Below are 19,882 nucleotides of genomic sequence, written 5' to 3' on the forward strand. Positions count from 1 at the left end.
TTTACTACTTGATGTATTATTTTCGCTTGAGGTTGACCAGGATTCACTGTTGACAGTTGCTCATGAGCTGTGGGAATGTTTTAAAAAAAAGTCGAGGAGAAATTCATGAAGCTTCCTTGTGCATTTTTAATATAAGTATATGCATAGATGACTATCCTGGTAATATTTTAAAACACATGCCTTTAATTTTAGATGGTGTACCTATCAAGTTATAGTCTAATGCTGTTTCTTGCGCAATTGTTTGGAATCAACAAATGTTATTGCCAGTCAGAATCAAGACAGCCAAATTTGTGACCGCAAAACACGGAAATAAATTCAACATGGCAATTGGCATATTGTGCACTGTTCTGATTTTTTGAAAATGAATTCACTTTTTAACAGCTTTACTTATGGTGTAGAAAAGAGCCAACTGAAGTAGAGTATTGGTAAAATGGCTAACAGATATGCATCCACGGTGGTCATGTAGATCAAAATATTTGCATTAAAAATGTTACTTGTAAGATTATGGAAATAGACATTACTAATGGACTGCTGTAGCATTGATTATGGTAATGTGGAGGATATGTTCTCCCTCTTACCCATCTCTGTGCTGCTTCTCTCCCTCATTCTCTCTCCCTTTTGTTTCTACTGTTCTGTATTCAGGTAGCATCTGTCTGTTCTCACAATATCTACCCTCTGCCACTCACCCAAATCTCTCTCACTTAATCCTTCCCCCTCCCCACAGGTATTTCTCAATGCCCTTTCTCTATTTCTCAATGCCCTTTCTCTATTTCTCAATGCCCTTTCTCTATTGCTCTGTGCCCTCGCTTGTAGATAAGTGTGTGCCACGTGTAAGACCTAATATAGTGACATAAGTAAGTGCATAATTCAGCTATGGTATATGCTTACATATAGGCCCTCTGTACTTTGCTTGCTATGTACTAATTCGTTTCAACATTTAAAATATCTATAATCCTTCCATGTTAATTATTTTCAGCTCCCAATGCAAAATTATAGTAACCTCCAAATGCTAGAAAATCAGCAAAGTGTGAAAAATTAAAATTTCCTGGTTCGGATGGAGTAGCCCCAGCCTCTGACCCCCTAGAAAATAATATTTAGTGCTCGCCGTGCCTATTTCAGTCATTTCCAAATGTGCCACTGCAAAAATAAAACGCATTTTTATGTACCTTTTTTCTTGCAATTCAAATGGAGGAATATACTTGACACTTAAGTTATGATATGTTTATGCTGCACTGCCCTCTCAGTGTAACTACTTGTTTTTGCATGTTACAAGCAAGGCCACTGAGTTTTGGTTTTCGCAGAAAAATGGACCATCTTACGGAAAGGATAAATAGGCCAGTAGGGAAAGATTTAAACTAATTAGGGAGTTGGAGGGGAAAATCCACACAGGTCAAAAAGTGCAAGAAAACGGTCGGGGCATATGAGCAGGGTGGGGGCAGTTATTCAAATAAGAGTTCTGTACACAAATGCACATAGCATAAGAAATAAAACAAGTGAGTTAGAAGCACAAATTCTGCTTAAAGGGTATAATGTAGTAACCATTACAGAGACCTGGCTACAAGCTGGACATGATTGGGAGCTAAATATTGCATGCTGTAGGATCTTTAGAACGGATGGGGAAATTGGAAAAGCAAGAGGAGCAGCAATACTGACAAAAATGACACAATTACAGAAGTAGAAAGAATCAATATCAGTAAGGATGATCAGGCAGTAGAAACACTATGGGTAGGGTTAAGGAACAGCAAAGGATGCAATACTCTGGTAGGAGTTGTCTACAGACCTCCTAAAAGTAGTGATGTAGTGGGAAGAAGTGTAAATACAGAGATCAGGGAAGCATGTCACAAAAAGAACGTGATTATAATAGATTTTAATTTTCATATAGACCGGGAGAAGCAGAACAGCTTAAGTAGTAAAGGCAATGAATTTCTGGAATATATTCAGGACAGTTTTCTAGAAAACAATATATTTTATTGCTGATGAGGGAACATCAGGCCATACTAGTGATGAGTAACAAACAAGAATTAGTTAATAATTTGATGGTAAGGGAACACCTTGAAAATAGTGACCATAATATGATTGAATTTGATATTATGTTTGAGAGGGAGAAGGGAGAGTCACAAACCAAGGTTTTAATTGGAAGTATGGCAAATATTGAAGGGATGAACTGTTGATGGGTAAACCTACAGTCAATGGGAAGTATTCAAAGAAGTATTTGGTATTATACAAAACCAGTACATACTTCTAAAGGCAAAGGCTCTACTTGTGTAGTTAAGCAACTATGGTCAACAAATGAGGTAAGAGGCAATATCAAGCTAAAAGAAAAGGCTTACACAAATGCAAAGAAAAGTTGAAATCCAGTAGACTGGTGGAGCTATAAAAGCAACAAAAAGAATACAAAGAAAGTAACGAAGTATGAAAAGGAATATGAAAAAAAACTTGCAAGGGATATGAAAGCCAACAGGAAAAGTTTCTCTAAATATATTAAAAGAAAGAGAGTACTAAAGGGGAATATGGGCCTATTAAAGACAGATGCAGGCGAGACTAAATGGACAATAAGGGAATGGCAGGCTTGTTAAATTAATACTTTTGTATCTGTTCCCACAGCGGAGGAAGAGAACAAAATACCAGTAGTACGAGGGAACCTAAAAATAAGTCAAGGGGATGAACTTATTGGATGTAATACAAGTGTTTTTAAAAGGGTAATGGAGAAAATAATGGGACTTAAGATAGACAAATCTACGGGACCTAATGGTTTCCACCTCAGTATTAAAGGATATAGCTGAGAAAATTGCAGATGTTAGTCATGATTTTCCAAAGCTCTCTAGATTCAGGAATTGTACCTTTTTTGGATTAGAAAATTGCAACTGTCACTCCATTATTTAGGGAGGAGGGAAAAACCAGGTAACTACAGACCCATCAATTTAACATGAGTTGTGGAGCAATTATTGGAATCTATCATCAGGGACAGAGTGACTGAGCACTTGGACAAGTATGAGCTGATCAATGACAATCAGTATGGATTTGTGAAGGGTAGGTCATGCCTGACTAATCTAGTTGAAATTTTTGAGGAGGTCACGAACATGGTGGATAGCGGAGTGCCTATGGATGTTTTCTATATGGACTTCCAGAAGGCATTTGATAAGGTTCCACACAAGAGATTATCGGCAAAAATGAAAGCATGCAGAATTGGGGGTAACATTGTGACGTTGGTTGGGAGCTAGGAGACAGAGAATAGGGGTATGGACCTTCTCCGATTTCCGGGATGTGACAGGTGGTGTTCCCCAGGGAATTGTAGTGGGGTCTCCGCTTCTTACCATATATATTAGTGACTTAGATGAAGCAATGGGGAGTTGTATATCCAAGTTTGCAGCTGACTCTAATTTAGGAGGCACAATAAGTTGTGTAGATGGGAGCAGGAAATTACAAAGGGACATAAGACAGACTAAGTGAGTGGGCAAAACTATGGCGGATGGAGTTCAGTTTGGGGAAGTGTGAGGTCATCCACTTTGGAACTGAGAAAGAAAAATTGCAATATTATCTTAAAGGTAAGAAACTAGAAGCTATGGAGGAGCAAAGGGATTTAGGTGTCCATGTATACAAATCACTAAAATCCGGTGCTTGGGCACAAAAAGTAATCAAAAAGACTAATGGAATGTTGGCCTTTATCTTAAAGGGATTGGAATACAAAAGTGAGGAAGTGATGCTTCAGTTGTACAGAGCCTTGGTCAGGTGCCATCTGGAGTACTGTGTTCAATTTTAGACACAAGGAGTCCTTCCTGAGGTCCTCAGGAAGGATATATTAGCCTTGGAGGGGTTAAAGCACAGATTCACCAGGATGGTACCAAGTTAAAGTATGAGGGCAGGTTGCTTAAACTTGGTTTGTATTCCTTCGAGTGCAGAAGTTTTGAGGGGTGAACTAATCGAGGTCTTTAAAATGATGAAGGGATTTGATAGGGTAGACACAGAGAAACTATTTCTTCCGATGGGGTAATCCAGAAGAAGGGGGTATAATAAAATTAGAGCCAGGCCATTTTGCAGTAAAATCAGGAAGCACTTTTTCACAAAGGATAGTGGAAATCTGGAACTCCCTCCCCCAAAAGGCTGTGGATGCTGAGGCAGTTGAAATTGTCAAGACTGAGATTGATAGATTTTTGTTAGGTCAGGGTATAAAGGGATATGGAGCAATGGCAAGTAAATGGAGTTGAGGTACAGATCAACCAAGATCTAATTTATTGGCGGAACAGGTTCAAGCAGCTGAATGGCCTATTCCTGCTCCTATGTAGAATGCAATTGCATAGCGCTGGTATGAAATCCTGGAATTGTATGTAATAAAAATGGAATTTAAATAATTCAGTCACTATAAACCAGTGGCCTTGGTTATAGGTCTATAAATCAGGGCTATTTAAAAGTTGTCAGCTTTTATGGGACTGTTAGCTTTCTTGAAGCTGCGGTTCTGCTTTTGCTAGTGTCCTAGGTTGGCATGTCTTGTAGTAGAAGCTTAATCTTTAGCCATGAGAAAATAGCACGTTAAGCTCAGTTTAAATTGAAGATCGTTAAATGTATTTAAGATGGTTAGGTGTATTTTTAACTTTTTTAAGAATAATGAAATGGTAAGCACTTACCCAGGATAGCAGACCATTTGTTGTTAGCTATGCTTCAGAACCCATCTCGATTCTTGAATAGACTTGGTTTAATTGCGTGTTGTTGGTTTTGGTTTCTGTAATGACATAATGGTGTTAAATGTGTTCAATTTGTGTTCCATTTTAGACTTACCTTCTTGCAAGTTGTGCTTCAGATAGAAATATTGTTCTGTATGATACAAGGCAGGCAACCCCTTTGAAGAAGGTATGACATTTAATTTGCCATTTGTACCAAATTGAATAGAATTAAAATGTGACATCTGTTTATTTTTAACACACACATTTTATTTTGACAGGTTGTCATGGACCTGCGGACTAACACTGTGTGTTGGAATCCCTTGGAAGCTTTTATTTTTACTGGAGCGAATGAAGATTACAAGTAATTCCTTGTAAAAAGATTAGAATTATTTGTATAAAGCCAGGAGCAAGGAAAGAGGATGGATCTGTGCTTGTGTGGGAATACAGTAGATACCTTATAATTTAATTCTGAGAGCCATACAAGAGCGTTCAATATAGTTATCTTAAAAATAAAGATCAGATGCAGGATGTAGTAGGCAATAGGTTTGGTTACAGGCTCTGTTTTACTAAATTATTCCTCCTAGAGTCAGCTTGATTCATATGCAGGTTGCCATTTGGAATTTGTTTAAAATTCTTGAAACTGGACTTGCCCCATCCAAGCCACAGAAACTAGAGTTATAAGAGGCCTTGTCCCAGAAGTTCCAGTAAATTAATTATACTGCTGTTTTAATTATTGGCTATGCAGTGACTAATGTATGAAGATAAGAGAGATGCACTGAATACTGTTCTGAAAAAACCTATCTAAATAAATAATGCCTCACCAACAATTATTTTGCTAATGCTTCCTGGTGAACTCGACCCACTTTTCAGACAGTATTCCTTCGTGTCCAGGTCACTGATATTAATAAAAAGAAAGAAAAAATAGTTAAGTTTTTCAGGAAGTCAAACTGGCACTGAGTAATGACGAGCTCAATCTAATACAAACAAAAATTCTAAACTGGTTGGATTTCATTCAGCTGAATTGTACACTAAGTGCAAATTCAGTTTGTGCTGGCTACTTGGTTCAAACTCGTATCAGACATATTCCCATTTCTGTACCAATTTTGTCATCTTCTAGGATACACTCTTTCAGAAGATGAGTACGTCACTAAAAATGCATGAGTTTTGATGATCATGGAGGACCCCTTTTTACTGTGCATTTCAGACATAAAATCTGATGTTTTGATGCTCCATTCTGAAAAATCCTGATTAATGCCAGCATGGAATCTTGAACACAGTGTCACCAGGAAGAGTCAGAGCTACTGTGAAATAAATTGGAGACTGTAATGAAATTTGCTGTGAATTGTGGAAGCTGTTAGCATTATACAAGAGTCGTAATTCCTGTTCCCTGGATTTAAAAAGAAAAATATGGTTTAAAACCAACAGTTAATAGATTTCAGTGAATGCCTAGGATTGGTGTCTTTTGATAACTGATAGAACCAACAAGAATCTCCATGGAACAAATCTTACAAGAAGTACTGAAAATCCTGGACTGATGATCCCTCCAAGCCTTTTATTCACTACATTTACACCAAAGCACTGATTCTAGTTTTGCTATTGATCAGCAAACACTGGCACACACTAAAGGGAAAGTAGATCAAATTTGAATTAAAAGCACCGTAACTCATTGATTCTCAGTACTTCCAGCAGTAATACTATTGATAGTATGAGAATCCCTACGTGGTCAGTTTTTAGTAAAATATTAAAATGCCTATGTGGCAAAGAAGCAGAATGCAAAATGGTTAGAAAGGGTTAATTAGTTAGTAACTGAGATTGATACAAGTGGCCTGGCCCTCCTGCTGGGCCATATGGTTGCTTAGTCAGCAGGCCTGCATTGTCTTATCAATGATAGGTCTTTGATGTGAGTCAAGGACTGGTCTGAATGTCTCCATGTTTATGGCAGATCAATATAGGGAACGAGCTTAGCCAAAGTTGAAAGACATTCCAGGTTGGGAGATAAGGAATAGAAGGAACAGGGAAGAACCTTCCAAGTTGGAAAGTGAGGAAGTAACCCCTTTGATGTCTAATAGCAACATGGTCAGCATATGGATTGTCTATGATTGGCCGGAAATAATGTAACCCCGCATGGCAGCCTGTGCCCGGCTTATGATTGGTGTTGACTTTTGTGTTAATGATGTTCCAACCTCTATGGATTTGTATAAAGGTATGAGTTTTTGTCTTTGTCTTTGTCTCTCCTTATTCTGTTAGAATCGTTCGGATTCTCTCAGGAATCTGAATTGAAGCTACAGACTAAGATCTGCTATTAAAGTTGTTTGAACTTTACGGTGTACTCGAATCAGTTCTTGCTGAACCAGACTGAGGGGAAAGAATCCGGTTCGTCATTTGGTGGCCCTTACGGGGATTTCAACGGTCGTTCACCGAGAGTTCGCGGAGTAAGAGGCGGTTTGTCTTGGACACAGAGGACGGGAAGGGCGCGCCCGGTGTGAGTAAACTTTTCTTTACTATATCGGCTTTCCTAAATCTGTTAAGTCTGACGACGAATCGTCCAATCGCTAACACTCGAGTGGCGTCTTTACGAGATTCAGGTCAGTCTGGCGAATACACAGAAATAGCAGAAAGAGGTCAATGGTTGAATATCACTGAGGGTCAGTACAGGGACTGAGGGAATAACTTGTAAGCGGTAGGTCAGTGATCGAACTAGAACTTCGGGTCAGTGATCGAACTAGAATCTTGAGTCAGTGATTAAAATTATCACTGAGAGTTAGAGTTCGAGTTTTTGGTGATTTGTTATAAACCAGAATCTTGAGTCAGTGATTAAAATTATCACTGAGAGTTAGAGTTCGAGTTTTTGGTGATTTGTTATAAACCAGAATCTTGAGTCAGTGATTAAAATTATCACTGAGAGTTAGAGTTCAAGTTTTTGGTGATTTGTTATAAACCAGAATCTTGAGTCAGTGATTAAAATTATCACTGAGAGTTAGAGTTCGAGTTTTTGGTGATTGGTTATAAACCAGAATCTTGAGTCAGTGATTAAAATTATCACTGAGAGTTAGAGTTCGAGTTTTTGGTGATTTGTTATAAACCAGAATCTTGAGTCAGTGATTAAAATTATCACTGAGAGTTAGAGTTCGAGTTTTTGGTGATTTGTTATAAACCAGAATCTTGAGTCAGTGATTAAAATTATCACTGAGAGTTAGAGTTCGAGTTTTTGGTGATTTGTTATAAACCAGAATCTTGAGTCAGTGATTAAAATTATCACTGAGAGTTAGAGTTCAAGTTTTTGGTGATTTGTTATAAACCAGAATCTTGAGTCAGTGATTAAAATTATCACTGAGAGTTAGAGTTCGAGTTTTTGGTGATTTGTTATAAACCAGAATCTTGAGTCAGTGATTAAAATTATCACTGAGAGTTAGAGTTCAAGTTTTTGGTGATTTGTTATAAACCAGAATCTTGAGTCAGTGATTAAAATTATCACTGAGAGTTAGAGTTCGAGTTTTTGGTGATTTGTTATAAACCAGAATCTTGAGTCAGTGATTAAAATTATCACTGAGAGTTAGAGTTCGAGTTTTTGGTGATTGGTTATAAACCAGAATCTTGAGTCAGTGATTAAAATTATCACTGAGAGTTAGAGTTCGAGTTTTTGTTGATTTGTTATAAACCAGAATCTTGAGTCAGTGATTAAAATTATCACTGAGAGTTAGAGTTCGAGTTCCTGGTGAGTGGGTATAAACAGGAACTGATTGCTTGTGCTGATCGACTAAGGGAGGAAGTGCCTGTCTCAACACGCAGCCTTCGACCGGTTGTTAAGAGGGGAGATCCCCCACGCGAAGGTCAGGACCCTGAAGTGGGTGTAGAGACCAAAGGCACTTGGGATTGTGAGGCACAAGGAGTCAGGTCCATCTTTGAATTCTGTTCAAATACGGTTGTATTAATTAGTTGACTAAGAGTAAAGGAAAACGGGACATAGAATGGGTAGTTGTCTGGATACCTCTGCAGAACCAGGGAGTGCCTTACAGACTTTGTGTGAAAAATATCCGGACAAGGCAAAACAATTTAGACAATTGTCAGGCGGGTTGAATAAAAAACTGGGGAATGGTCAATGGCCATTGGGAGGAGTTAAAGACCTAGATACTGCCATAAAAGCACAGGAATTAATTTGGAAAAATAACGGAAATAAAGTAGCCAAAGATTTAATTGCTTTATGGAGACAGTACTGTCAAGAACTGAAAGAAGCTTCGTTATTAGCAAGTTGGCAGGATAATGCGTTGAAGTTAGGGATAGGACTCACTGAAGGAGGGGTGGTCAAGTCCGTAGAGGTCCTAAAAGGAGAATGTGCTCATGAAAAGTGCTCTAAAAAGAGGTCTGAAAAGACTTCGGGCGAGCCCAAACTGGTTGAGAAAAGTGGATTATGTAATCCAATGATTGGCCTTGCCTTGGCTGGGGGAGACGATGATGAATTGGATGAGTGGAATTGTAGGTCCCGTGTAGCTCCCCAGGGTCCTAGTGCCCCTCCTGAGTACAGTAATATCTATTCTTCAGGGCCTATGGTACAGACTGTTCAGACCCCTGTGATAATGCCTCAAATTGTCTCCCCGGTTGCTTCCCGTACTAGAAGTAAAACTAGGGAATTATTGGCTCCAACATTTAAATTCTCAGTCAGCCCACTTAGTTTAAGTCAGCAGAGAGATCAGAGATTGGACAGTCAGGGACTTAGAGACGCAGAAACTGAAGAGTCAGGAGACGACTTGCCATCACTAAACTTAGAACGTACTACTGAGACACTAGCTAGGGATGAGCCGACCCCTCGTCAGTTACCAATGAGGCCGATGCCTAATCCTACTTTTGACCCAAACCCAGACAATGTTGGAGTAGCCGGCAACTCCCGAACGATAGATGTGTACTGTCCATGGAAACCTAACGAGATAATGGCCATTCTATCTGGGGTGCCGGATAGGAGAAAGTCACCTACCGCATTTATAGAATTCCTTAAGACTACCGTTTCTGTCTATAATGCAGAATCAAGGGACTTATGGTCGCTAATACAGCAAGTTTTAACCCATGCTGAACATACCAAATTCCTGGACCAATTGAATGTCCGGACTCATGTCGCATTGGTAGCACAGATACCAAACAATGATGTTGAGCGCCAGGAGCGTCTTTTGGGTGCCCTTAGTGCTACTCTACAAAAACCAATTGACATAACTAAGATCTTAGACACCAGGCCTAAAAAGGGAGAAGGAGCAGATGAATATTTGGAAAGATTCTCGGAAGTATACCGGAATCAATCAGGGGACACAGCGTACCGTGAGGGAAGAGACTCACCACAGTACTGCGCTATGCTACTGAACTGCCTACCGATTCCGGTTTCTCAAGCAATTAGGACTAATAATATGGACTGGTCAGAGAATACTTCCAGCCAGATGAATAGGGCAGTAAAATACTACTGGATAGATAATAAGCACCAGGAAGGTCAGGCCCAAGTTCAAGTTAAAACTGAGTATGTGGTGAAAAAGGAAGGGCCGAAACGCACCTCAGACAGAACAGGATATCAGATGGAGCCTCAGTATTGTGTTCCAGGATGGGTTAATAGAGAAGGGTATGGGTACGATACACACCCTAACGGACCAACCGCCCCTAACTATGGCCCACCCTACGTTCCTCCGAGACGTAATTTTGAAGGGAAAAGAGGAGGAGGGAGACAAACAGGGTCAGATGCCTGTTTCAATTGTGGTCAGCTAGGCCACTGGAGCAAGGAATGTCCCTCCCGTAGACAGGGAAGAGGGGGCCATATGCAAGGGCAGCGAAGAGGAGGTTGGCAAGGGAATCGAGGACGAGGAAGATATACGGACTTTTCCCAAAACAATCCGTTCCCCCAGTATTGACTAGCTAACCTTGTGGTAAACGGGATCCAGTCAGAGCAGGAGCCCGTTTTGTCACTGATGATTAAAGGAAACCCACATACATTCTTGGTAGACACCGGAGCAACCATGTCATCTGTCCGATCGGAGCTCAATCTCCCTGAGTCCGGGGAAAAACAGAGTCTGTCTGGTTTTCAGGGACAAGTGAGCCAATACCCGATATCTGAACCAGTGGAAGTACAATTTGGAAATGAGTCAGTGAAACACCAATTTGTAATTACAAGTGGACTAGACTGTAACCTCATGGCTAGAGACTTGCTATGTGCATTCCGCCTGAGCATTGAATGCGGGGACGAAGGACTGATTGTGAAACCATGGGCTCCCAAAATGCAGTGTTATGTTTCCATCACCCCACAATGGTGGTCTCTAGACTTCGAAGATGAGGGTTCCCTTCATGTAACCTTGGCCTACGATATGAGTGGGAGAAATAAGGAATTGGAGGACTTTTACCGAAGCTATATAGGAACGGAATGGGAGGTTATTCGCCGGGCTATGGTTACAGGACCAGAAGGGAGAGCAGAGTATGTTGAGATCCCCTCAGAGTTGTGGAAGGAAGCACCTGTTACAGGTTACATCCCTCGGGGTGCTGCAAAAACAATAGGATGGGACCCAGGACCCTTTGAAATAAAGGGAGCCCCACATATCACCTGGGAGGTGAATTACCCGTACCATGCGAAAGATTTAGGACCCATGGTAAAACAGACAGTCGAACAAGCTGATTCAAATAATCGACAGAAACAGACCCTGTCATGCGGTCGGACTATTCTGTTTTACCAGACACCAAGGGTTAACAGGGCACAATTGCGCCACCATGTGGGCAATGAAAAACCAGAATATGTTAATCCGCAAGTGTGGGCGGAGGATCCCACACAGGTGGGATGCGTTAAAATGATTCCTATTCATATTGCCCTGCAGGAAAATGTTGTATTACCCTCTATTCGACAATATCCACTAAAGCAACAGGCGATACCAAGCATTGACAAATTGATCGCTGGGTTGTTAAAACAAGGGATTTTGATTAAATGTCAGTCCCCGTGTAACACGCCGATACTGGCAGTTCCAAAGCCAGGCAAGCCAGACCAGTACAGATTAGTACAGGATTTGCGATCAATCAATGCCATTGTACAGCCACTCCACGCGCTAGTGCCCAATCCAGCTCATATTCTGGCTCAAGTTCCTGCAACAGCCAAAGTCTTTGCAGTAGTCGATCTTCAACACGCCTTTTTCGCCTTACCGCTAGACCCATCAAGTCAGTACCTTTTTGCCTTCACTTACAAGGGACAGCAATATACTTGGACCCGACTGCCACAAGGCTTTGTTAACTCCCCAACATTATTTTCTAGATGCTTACAGGAACAATTACAGACCTTGACTTTGAAACAAGGGTCTGAACTAGTCCAGTATGTGGATGATCTGTTGATAGCCAGCCCTGATGAGCAGAGTAACCGAAAAGACACTGCCCAATTGCTAAATCACTTATCCTCGCTAGGGTACATAGTATCCCAGTCGAAAGTACTGGTGGGCCAACAGAGGGTTAAGTTTCTTGGAGTTATGCTCTCAGCAACTGAGCGGAGCCTAGAAAGAAGCAGGATTGAACCAATCTGTCAATTCCCTGTGCCTCGAACTGCAAAGGAGGTCCGGCAGTGGATGGGAATGGTAAACTATTGCAGACAGTGGATCCCTAACATTGCTTTGGACACTAAATTATTAACGCCATACACCAGCATAGAGGGTGAATTTCAACTAGATTCTGATGCCTTGGGAGCATTTGAGAGATTAAAGGAAGCTTTGTCACAAGCACCCGCATTGGGGAGACCCTTGTATGACAGACCCTTTCAGTTGTACTGTACTATCCTCGCTGATTGCTCGACTGCTGTTTTGACTCAAAAACATGGCGACAAGCATAGACCGGTGGCGTACTACTCTTCGAAGTTAGATCCAGTAGCACTAGGACATCCAGTTTGTACTCAGATTTTAACGGCCATTTACAATAGCCTACAGTCGGCGGCTAATCTGACTTTACAACAGGACATCACTGTATACAGTTCACACTCGGTAACTGCATTATTAGGACAGCTGCAGACTCAACATCTTACCATGGCTCGACAGAATAAGTATGAGATATATCTGCTTAATAATCCTAGACTGCGATTTAAACATTGTACTACTATCAACCCAGCATGTTTTCTCACAGAACCACCCATGGAACAGACTGATCCAGGACATGATTGTTTATCTTTAATTAAGGAAGACACTTCTGTCAGAGATGATCTATCTGATGTCCCAATAAAAGATCCGGACATAACTATGTACGTGGATGGGAGTGCCTCTATTGGTTCCTTTGGAGAGAAACTTTCTGGATATGCAATAGTGGACCAGGACGGTAAAACTGTCGAATCTGCTGCTTTTGAGTTTCCATATTCTGCCCAGCAAGCGGAGCTGTTTGCATTGATAAGAGCTTGTGTCCTCGGGAAAGACCAAAGGGTTAATGTCTATACAGATTCGAGATATGCTTTCGGGGTAGTTCACGACTTTGGACAGTTATGGAAAAACAGAGGGTTTCTGACTTCTGTAGGTACGCAGATTTCCCATCAGAAGTTAGTTTCAGATTTGTTACAAGCCCTTATGCTACCAAGACAGATCTCGGTTATAAAGTGCCCCGCCCACACGACAGGACAGACCCCAGTAGATATAGGGAATAGATATGCTGATCAGGAAGCTAAGGAAGTGTCCCAGACACAGAGGGTGGTTGTCCCTAGAATGATGAGTCAGACTAAAAGCTCAAAACAGAGCAAGTCTCCCTCTGAAAAGCCAATGCCAACCATCCAAGACGTCATTAAATTACAGGAGGACGCTCCTGACTGTGATAAACAATTGTGGAAACAACTTGGTTGTACTTATGACTGTGTATCTAAATTATGGGTTACCCCTGTGGGGCAGACCTGTATGTCAGATAAATTAGCAGTATGGGTTATTGAATGTGTACACTTTGCAACTCATTGTGGTGCCAAAGCTGTTAGTGGTACGCTGCTGGCCACTTGGTGGCATCCTAGGTTGCAAGCCCTAGCTCAGAGCATCAGCAGTCGCTGTCTCATTTGTCAACAATACAACCCTGGGAAGGGAGTGCCTTGCGAATGGGGAAAGACCCCTTTGCCGGAAGGTCCCTTTGAGACCCTCCAGATGGACTACATTGAGTTGGAAAGATGTCAGGGTTATAAATATGTCCTAGTTATTGTTGATGTATTTAGTAAATGGATAGAGGCCTATCCGACAACAGATAACAAAGCCTCCACTGTTGTAAAAGTTCTGATGAAAGAGATCATCCCGAGATACGGAATCCCAAATCAATTGAGTTCAGATAACGGCCCTCATTTTGTGGGTCAGGTGAACAAGGAATTCTGCACCCAAATGGGCATTAAACAACAGTTACACTGTGCCTACAGGCCACAGGCCGCTGGGTTGGTCGAACGAGCTAATCAGACTTTGAAAAATAAACTGGCTAAACTGCAGGCAGAGACTGGTACTACTTGGCTTAAACTTCTTCCTATAGCCTTATTTCAGATACGTACTACTCCGGCTGGGGTAGCACGGTTAAGTCCTGCTGAAATTATATACGGGAGACCCCTCAAGACCCCGTGGAATCAAAACGTTCCGAAAACTGTCCACTTTCACCACATGACGACAGAAATGACTAACTATATTTTGTCATTAACTAAGGCATTGAGAAGCCTCCACTCTCGGGTACGAGCTGCCTACGTCGAACTTCCTCCTATCGCCAGTCCATCTAAAATTGAACCGGGAACGTACGTGTTAATCAGGAATTGGACAAGGAAAGGACTGGAACCTCGTTGGGAGGGGCCCTATCAGGTTCTACTCACCACCCCTACCGCTGTGAAGGTAGAGGGGAAGAGTGCTTGGGTTCACCTCCACCACTGTAAAACTATCAGTTCCACGTCTCAAACTTAAAATGCTAACTTTTCTTTTCTTCTAAGAAATCTTCCCTATATAGGTATCGTGACCAGTTATGAAAGTCTTCCCTTGGATCTTCTGCCTTGAACTCTTGCTGACCCTGGGAGTAACCAAAGGGAGAACATGTCGACGGGACCAGCCTAAGCGCATACACCACTTATGCGAAGGAGACGTACTTCGATGCAACGATAATGACCCAGACGGATTCGGAAGGTGGAACATCACCCGGATAGATGGATGTGCCGGGCTCCTGAGGCAGCCCCACCGCTCGATAGAGTTTGGAATATCGCATGGAGGAATACCTTGTTATTGGACTGAGTGCAAATATGATTATGTTTGTAAACGTGAAGGGGAAAAGACCTCTGAGTTGTGTGAACAAGAGAGAGATACACAGAGGTACGATCGGTACCTGAGATTTAACCAAGGGAGAAAGCGTAATGGGTTAGCCCCCATAGAGATTTTTAACTATCCAAGATTAGGGGGTTCTCTGCTACAGAGACGAAAGAGAGATCTCCAACTCCAAAAGCGCGAACTGCACGTTAACACCTTCCTGTACATGAGTTATGTGTATGCCAAACGGCAGGGTATCTCCAGCTGTTGGGTGTGTTCTCACATTCCTATCCATTCCAAGGGAGGTATCCCTTTAAAGCCGATTCCCTTTATGTCCCATGAATCTGCGGAATGGGTCATTAGACGAAACAATTCGGGAAATGCGATAGGAACCCCGGAAACAATAGAATGGGCATCAGCGGGGTATAGTCTTAATGAGTTTAGAGGATGGTACCAGCCTAATTACAATCAAGCCCATAAGCCCCCGTTCTTGCTCTTGACCAATACGTCTAGACCAAACGGGACGGTATGTTGGAATAAGAATGCCCCAAATAATGGCCCTTTTATGGGACATAGTGATTGCAGCACCACCCACTATTGGCTACCGCCCATAGTCAACCTGACTACCCAGGGCATGTTCCAGGGCCAATGGGCCCCAACGCTTAATAAAACCAGTGGGTTGCTGTGGAATCACCTTGACTCTCAGCCTCTTATATATATGGCTAAAAAGGGAAATTTAACTGCATATAATGGTACGTATTTCATATGCGGCCATAAGGCATACCCATGGTTGCCTCAGAACTGGATCGGGTCCTGTTATTTAGGATATGTAGTACCCCATGTTCATCACTTGCCTTCCCTAGCGGATCATTACCAATATAGGTCTAAAAGGGAAATTACAGAAACGGAGCGATATTTCGCTATTTTGTTCCCTGGGTATGGGGTAGCCAGGACAATTAAGGAAATTCGGCAGATGGCTTCGGTATTAGAAGAAGTAGCTAATGACACCGCAGTGGCACTGAAGGATACAAATGCAGAAATGATAGCCATTCGGACAATGGCCTTGCAGAATCGCATGGCTTTAGACTACCTGTTAGCCGCAAAAGGGGGAACCTGTGCACTGATTGGATCAGAATGCTGCACCTACATACCAGATAACTCAGAAAATATAACTAATCTGGTTGAGCATATACAGAAAGCCGTAACAAAATTACACCAGACCCTGGGAGAAGGTTGGTTAGAATGGCTCCTCAGTGGCTCATGGGGATCGTACTTGATGCATGGATTAGTTATTCTAATTGTAGCAATACTTACTTTTGGCCTGATCGTTGCTTGCGTTAAAATCTGCTGTAAGGCGGCAATGGAACAGATTCGTGTATGAGACTCTGCTTAGGCAGAACTGATGAGTAAACAAGGGTTGGTTATCATTAAATGATAAAAGGGGGGAATGAGAATCCCTACGTGGTCAGTTTTTAGTAAAATATTAAAATGCCTATGTGGCAAAGAAGCAGAATGCAAAATGGTTAGAAAGGGTTAATTAGTTAGTAACTGAGATTGATACAAGTGGCCTGGCCCTCCTGCTGGGCCATATGGTTGCTTAGTCAGCAGGCCTGCATTGTCTTATCAATGATAGGTCTTTGATGTGAGTCAAGGACTGGTCTGAATGTCTCCATGTTTATGGCAGATCAATATAGGGAACGAGCTTAGCCAAAGTTGAAAGACATTCCAGGTTGGGAGATAAGGAATAGAAGGAACAGGGAAGAACCTTCCAAGTTGGAAAGTGAGGAAGTAACCCCTTTGATGTCTAATAGCAACATGGTCAGCATATGGATTGTCTATGATTGGCCGGAAATAATGTAACCCCGCATGGCAGCCTGTGCCCGGCTTATGATTGGTGTTGACTTTTGTGTTAATGATGTTCCAACCTCTATGGATTTGTATAAAGGTATGAGTTTTTGTCTTTGTCTTTGTCTCTCCTTATTCTGTTAGAATCGTTCGGATTCTCTCAGGAATCTGAATTGAAGCTACAGACTAAGATCTGCTATTAAAGTTGTTTGAACTTTACGGTGTACTCGAATCAGTTCTTGCTGAACCAGACTGAGGGGAAAGAATCCGGTTCGTCAATAGTACTGACGGGGATTATCAGTGGAGCATTCCCTCTTCACCAAATGCTAGTCCCAGGTTCTTGGAGAGTATAAATTGACTATATTGAAAAGATATCTGAAAGTGGAATTTATTCCTATGTTTAATTTTTGTTTAATTGCAGGCTATAGGAAAGCTAAAGGGATAAGTATTTTATATCTATTTCTTTCATGCTTCCCCTGTATACTGAATTTATATTGTTTGAATGTCTACTGAAGATGATTTTGGACTTTCTTAGTAACTTAAGGTAGTCCACATAGATAATATATAGGAAATGAAAATAGCGGAGATCTGTCCTTGTATGTAGAAATTAAAATGCCGTGTTAACTGTCATTGACTCAACCTGGGGGCATGCATTGTATTCATTTGTACCCGAGTACAATCTTTCCAAGCTCTCTTGTTTCCATCAACTACCATTGTCAAAACTTTGAGGAATTTGTCCGCATTAATTACTTCCAGTCTTTACCCTGCTTTGCCCATTATGTTTGCAAAAGAACAAGGCAGTACTTCCATACTGTACATTGTTCTAGCAGCAGAATTCTGGACCTGTAACCAGTTTCTTGGGTTTTGTTTCTCCCAATCCCAGCTAGAAGTAGCTATCAATAATAACTTTCCAAGGAAGATGAGGTTAATTTATTTCTCAGCATTTATTACATGCGAAGGCAGAAGAATGGAATCCTCTGCCCTTAGGCATAATTTGTTTTGTATTTGGGAAAGCTTTTGTTGTACTTCATCATGTAGATAGTGCTTACTGTTCATAGTTGCAGCCAAAATCTCATCGTGCCGTTTTTGCTAAAACTGCACTAAATTTAATTTTATGGATGTTCACGGTGACGATCTTGAAAAGGCTCATTGATTTCTTTTAAAGTAGTTGATGGGAATTTATTGTTGATTATAAGTGAATGAATTGATTGCTTGTCACTGTCTGTTTTAAGAAGTTTTAGTTTCATTACAAGTCTTTTGCCATATAATGAAATCACAGCCACTCATGGACATTTTGCCCATGGTAACAAAGTTGAGTTAACCGTTTGGGGAGGGGAAACTAAAAAAATTGTTTTCATTAAATTTTCAATTACGATTTGAGGAAAATGAAAGAAAGCAATTCCATTTGTATTCTGTTTCAAAATTTTTACATCTCCATCTCCTTCCCAGTCTCTGCCCAGTCTCTGTCCTGTTTTGAAATTCTCTTTCTTTCTCTCATCAGATACCTCTTTGCACTACAAATCATTCCCTACCTGCAAGGTTGAGCAAGTAACCTTCCTTCCAGGGTTATAGCAGTGACTTGTTTACTTTTACCAATACTGCTGTAATTGGTCTCCCAGATCTACTTGAATTTCCAGGCTGGAGGGCCGATTCACACTGGCAACTCCAAAACCCAATCTGAATTTATTTGTGTGATGACATTTACATGATGTCACATGCATACAAAATAGTTTTGTTTGTTTTGAAGCCACTGGAAATATTTTTAACATTACCCCCAAGAGTGAAAACCAGTTAGGGAATGCTTTTAGATTTTTCCCCCCTACCTAGCTTTGCACTTTATGGCCCAAACCACAGAAGACCATATTTGCACAGTGGTCTTAAAACTGGAGTTCAGATGGTGGAGATTCAACAGTTGGGTCTGGAGATTGGTTTAATCTGCCATCACCTCTGTTTACACATCTTCTTTATTACCTTTACAGAACTGTTTTTTTTAACTTATCCAAACTTGTAGGAATCTGCAGCACTTCTACTTGAATATAGCTTTTTTTTTTAATGTGATACAAATTGTGAATTGACTTGATTTTACTCAATCTGGGATAAAGTCTTGGAATGAATATTTGGAGCTTCATGTCATAGAGTTGCAGTTCTTCATTGTAAAAAGTGATTACACCAATGTTGCTCTTGCATAAAAATGCCATCAGTAAGCAAAATAGCTTGTTTATTAACATGGTACAGACTTCTGAGCTGAGGCTCAGGAAGGGGGAAAAAAATTGTGAAAGTATGGGGTACTCCCTCAGCCTACATTCCTGCTTTCCTGCATAAGAGACTGGATAATTTTTCATTGCCAGTTAGACTAGATTGTGTTTTGAAAAGGAAGTGCTCATGTCAGAAATCTGAAACTATCAACCTGTTTTTGTTATCTTAAGTTGTTACATGACCTTTTACACAAAAGGCTGTTAAAGCAATTTTTAAAACCAAGACATAGTTTAGTCACTTCCTAAGGTCCAGGTAGTGGAAGTAGAATAAGGCTTCTCTGTCTTTGAATAAGATGAAGAATGCCGTAAGTGGCAGAACTTCTGAAAGGGGCAGGGCAATGTTAAAAATGAAGATGAAGCAAATTTAAAGTAGGTAAATATGCTACAGCAAAAAAAATGTTGGGGAATATTTAATGATAAAAGTATTTTCATTGGTAACCTTTGTGGTCAAACTTTAAATTATGTGTATATACAGTATACTAAAATAGCATAAATTCTGCCTCTTTTCCCCAAAAAGCAGCGTGGACCAGTAGGTCCTTTCCTGGCTGCCATTTTTCATTAATAAAGTATCTCAAATTTCTGTGTGTAATCTAGTGATAGACTAGTTCATCAATTTTCTTATCTTTATGCAGCTTATATACATTTGACATGCGCCACCTTGATACCCCCCTAATGGTGCATATGGATCACGTATCGGCAGTACTTGATGTAGATTACTCTCCAACAGGAAAGGAGTTTGTTTCAGCCAGCTTTGATAAATCTATTCGCATTTTCCCTACAGACAAGGGACATAGCAGGTTGGTGATTTTTTAAAAATTATTTTTTATGTTATTTCATCTATTAGAATATTGAGGTTTCTTTTTAATTTTTCTGGTTTGGTGCTTTTTAAAATGCCGTTGTGTTTTTC

The 19,882-nt window shown here is 40.9% G+C and overlaps 1 protein-coding gene across 1 annotated transcript in view; it reads left to right on the forward strand.

Annotated features, from left to right (window-relative positions):
* dcaf13 (ddb1 and cul4 associated factor 13) overlaps positions 1–19,882 on the forward strand; it is a 122,203-nt gene that overhangs the window by 39,820 nt on the left and 62,501 nt on the right. Inside the window, exons 6-8 of the mRNA XM_067981474.1 lie at positions 4,768–4,845; positions 4,937–5,019; positions 19,608–19,772. Of these exons, the coding sequence (XP_067837575.1) occupies positions 4,768–4,845; positions 4,937–5,019; positions 19,608–19,772 (326 nt within the window). The remainder of the gene's footprint in view (positions 1–4,767; positions 4,846–4,936; positions 5,020–19,607; positions 19,773–19,882) is intronic.

Source organism: Heptranchias perlo, chromosome 3 (genome assembly GCF_035084215.1).
Source record: "Heptranchias perlo isolate sHepPer1 chromosome 3, sHepPer1.hap1, whole genome shotgun sequence".
Classification (NCBI taxonomy): domain Eukaryota; kingdom Metazoa; phylum Chordata; class Chondrichthyes; order Hexanchiformes; family Hexanchidae; genus Heptranchias; species Heptranchias perlo.